Raw genomic sequence first — 2,700 nt, forward strand, 5'->3', positions numbered from 1 at the left:
CGTAAACCGATAGGAAAGTAGTTTTTCCAGACGGTTTGGATCTGTTTGTTGTTTGTTTTTTTTGTTTGTTTCTTGTTTCTTTGTTTGCCACCCACGCTGCCATCAAGCTCTCACGGTCGCAAAGAACGTTCACTACACATTTCTTTTCCTTTCTGCCGTCAACCGTGGCGCAGCTTCGCCCCCAGAAGGCCTCAGAGCACGACTAAAGAGAGTGACTGAGCGCTTTACGACAGTTGCTTTGTGGCCGTACCGGAGGAGGAAGATGGCGGCCACCTTAGTAGCTGCTCGGGGAGCGCGGCCAGCACCAGCCTGGGGGCCTGAGGCCATTACCCCCGACTGGGAAAACCGGGAAGTCTCAACAGGGGTGAGGAAGCACTCGGGGTTCACGAGATATGCACAAGGATTGAAGCGATGGAAAGATAAGGCTGGAGTGGGTTGGGAGAACTGGAGGGGCGGGGAAGAGAGGTGGTCTGTGTGATGCGCTCAGGCAGGGGAGGAGGTATCCTAAGGACGCAGGAGTGGTGTGGGAGGAGGTGGAAGGTAGGCTGAAGCGTGGAATTCTGGAATCTTGCAGGACTAAAGTTTAAGGTCAGGGTGGGCCTTTGGGAACTTGAAGATTGGATTTCTGGTATTCTGCGGGTTATTGAGAACCCCATGAGATTTGACGATGTGTTGGTGGCGCACGACTTTTCTCATACTCTAGGGACTGGATAGACGGATCATTAAGGTTTGTTTGTGTATGCTGGAGAATGTGGAGAGGCCCAGACTCACCCCTTTCTCCTCTTTCTCCAGACCACTATCATGGCCGTGCAATTTGAAGGGGGCGTGGTTCTAGGAGCCGACTCCAGAACAACCACTGGGTGAGCTCAGGACAGATATGTGAAAGGTCTTCTTCCCATCTTTCCCTTCCTTCCTTCCTTGCCTGCCAGCCCATCCTTACCCTCCATAGACTACTGTGGGAAGGGAGGTTTCGCCCCTCCCGGGAGATAAGGATTTGTTCCAGCTTCTACTGCTTCGTAGTTCTCTTCACCTTTTGGTGAACTTCTTGCAAAAGTTTGTTCTCCAGCCTGCTTCAGTTTAGATGAGAACTAACAGGAAATACTGGAATTCCTGTTGAGGGAGTGGATGGTAAAAGATGAAAGTAGGAGACAGGTGGGGTCCTTCCCTCACTATTCTGCTATCCTGCAGGTCGTACATTGCCAATCGAGTGACTGACAAGCTGACCCCTATTCACGACCGTATTTTTTGCTGCCGCTCAGGCTCAGCAGCTGATACCCAGGCAGTAGCTGACGCAGTCACTTATCAGCTTGGTTTCCACAGGTACTTGTGGGCAGGGGGGGAGCAAGTATCTGAAAGGAGTTGGGACCTGAGGAGCAGAATAGTCTGACTTCCAGGTCCTGACACTGCCTTCCCTATGACTCCCTTCACCCTCTAGCATTGAGCTGAATGAGCCTCCGCTGGTACACACAGCAGCCAGCCTCTTTAAGGAGATGTGTTACCGATACCGAGAAGACCTGATGGCAGGAATCATCATTGCGGGCTGGGACCCCCAAGAAGGGGGGCAGGTCAGATACCACCACCCCGAGAACATTGGAACCATGCCTTTCATTCTCTCCCCACCGCAGGCATTTTCTAGTTCTCTTTCCAGTCTCTACATCACACTTGCTATGAACTTTTCGCATACCAGTTCTGCAGTGGACAGGCGAACATACGTGTGTTGTGGGGAGGGTACAAATGGTGACATTCTTCTCCTCCCTCCGTCTGGCAGGTGTATTCGGTACCCATGGGGGGTATGATGGTAAGACAGTCCTTTGCCATCGGGGGCTCCGGGAGTTCCTATATCTATGGCTATGTCGATGCTACCTACCGGGAGGGCATGACCAAGGAGGAATGTCTGCAATTCACTGCCAATGGTGAGAACTGCGGCTTCTGGGTCTGTGAGCATAAATCCCCATACTCAAACCAGGTCAGCATTCCTCTTGCCTTGCCATGATCCCAGCATCTGACTCCAATCCCAACTTTCTTCTTTTCTCCACAGCTCTCGCTTTGGCCATGGAGCGGGATGGCTCCAGCGGAGGGGTGATCCGCCTGGCAGCCATTGCAGAATCAGGGGTAGAGCGGCAGGTACTTTTGGGAGACCAGATTCCCAAATTCACCATTGCCACTTTACCACCTCCCTGAATCCTAGGATTCTAAGATAGCACGAGAGACACCCCATACTGATGACAAAATTCAATAAATAGTTTTGTCAGTGAGAATCTGTGTGCTTTGGGGTTCTTTTCTTAACCTCAAGCCTGAACTTCTCTGGCCCATTTCTGTTTGTGTAAACCACTGCCCTGAGGGAGCTGGAGAGGACGCTTCTCCAGCCCATCATGCCCCACACTTTCGTTACCATATCCAGGTCTCTCTGACAGTAGTGTGGTTGGTGTAGGGGCTCCCAGCAAATGACCCACTCCCCTCCCTGTTTAAGCCTAAGGGGGAACTCAGAATTCTGAGAGAGACTGGAGTCACCTCCCCTCAGCCTGCCTCCTGCCTCCTGGGAGGCTACTGGCCCTAAAGTCAGAAGGACTCCACATGTCCGACCCAGGCTCACAGTCCCCTCTCTTCACAGTCACCTCTGTCACCTCATCTTGTCAGAAGCAGCAGTGTGACTTCTTTGGCTTTGGGGAGGAAGTTGGACCTTGGTGCACATGGAGTTTC

General features: G+C 52.2%; 1 protein-coding gene across 1 annotated transcript; it reads left to right on the forward strand.

Annotated features, from left to right (window-relative positions):
• Nucleotides 1-220: 220 nt before the first annotated feature.
• PSMB6 (proteasome 20S subunit beta 6) lies at nt 221-2,258 on the forward strand. Its single transcript, XM_060081170.1, has 6 exons — nt 221-364; nt 793-860; nt 1,189-1,320; nt 1,436-1,565; nt 1,769-1,913; nt 2,039-2,258. The coding sequence occupies exons 1-6, from the start codon at nt 263-265 to the stop codon at nt 2,179-2,181; spliced, it is 720 nt and encodes a 239-aa protein (XP_059937153.1). The 5' UTR covers nt 221-262; the 3' UTR covers nt 2,182-2,258.
• Nucleotides 2,259-2,700: the final 442 nt, after the last annotated feature.

The sequence above is a fragment of the Mesoplodon densirostris genome, chromosome 18 (assembly GCF_025265405.1).
Source record: "Mesoplodon densirostris isolate mMesDen1 chromosome 18, mMesDen1 primary haplotype, whole genome shotgun sequence".
NCBI lineage: Eukaryota > Metazoa > Chordata > Mammalia > Artiodactyla > Ziphiidae > Mesoplodon > Mesoplodon densirostris.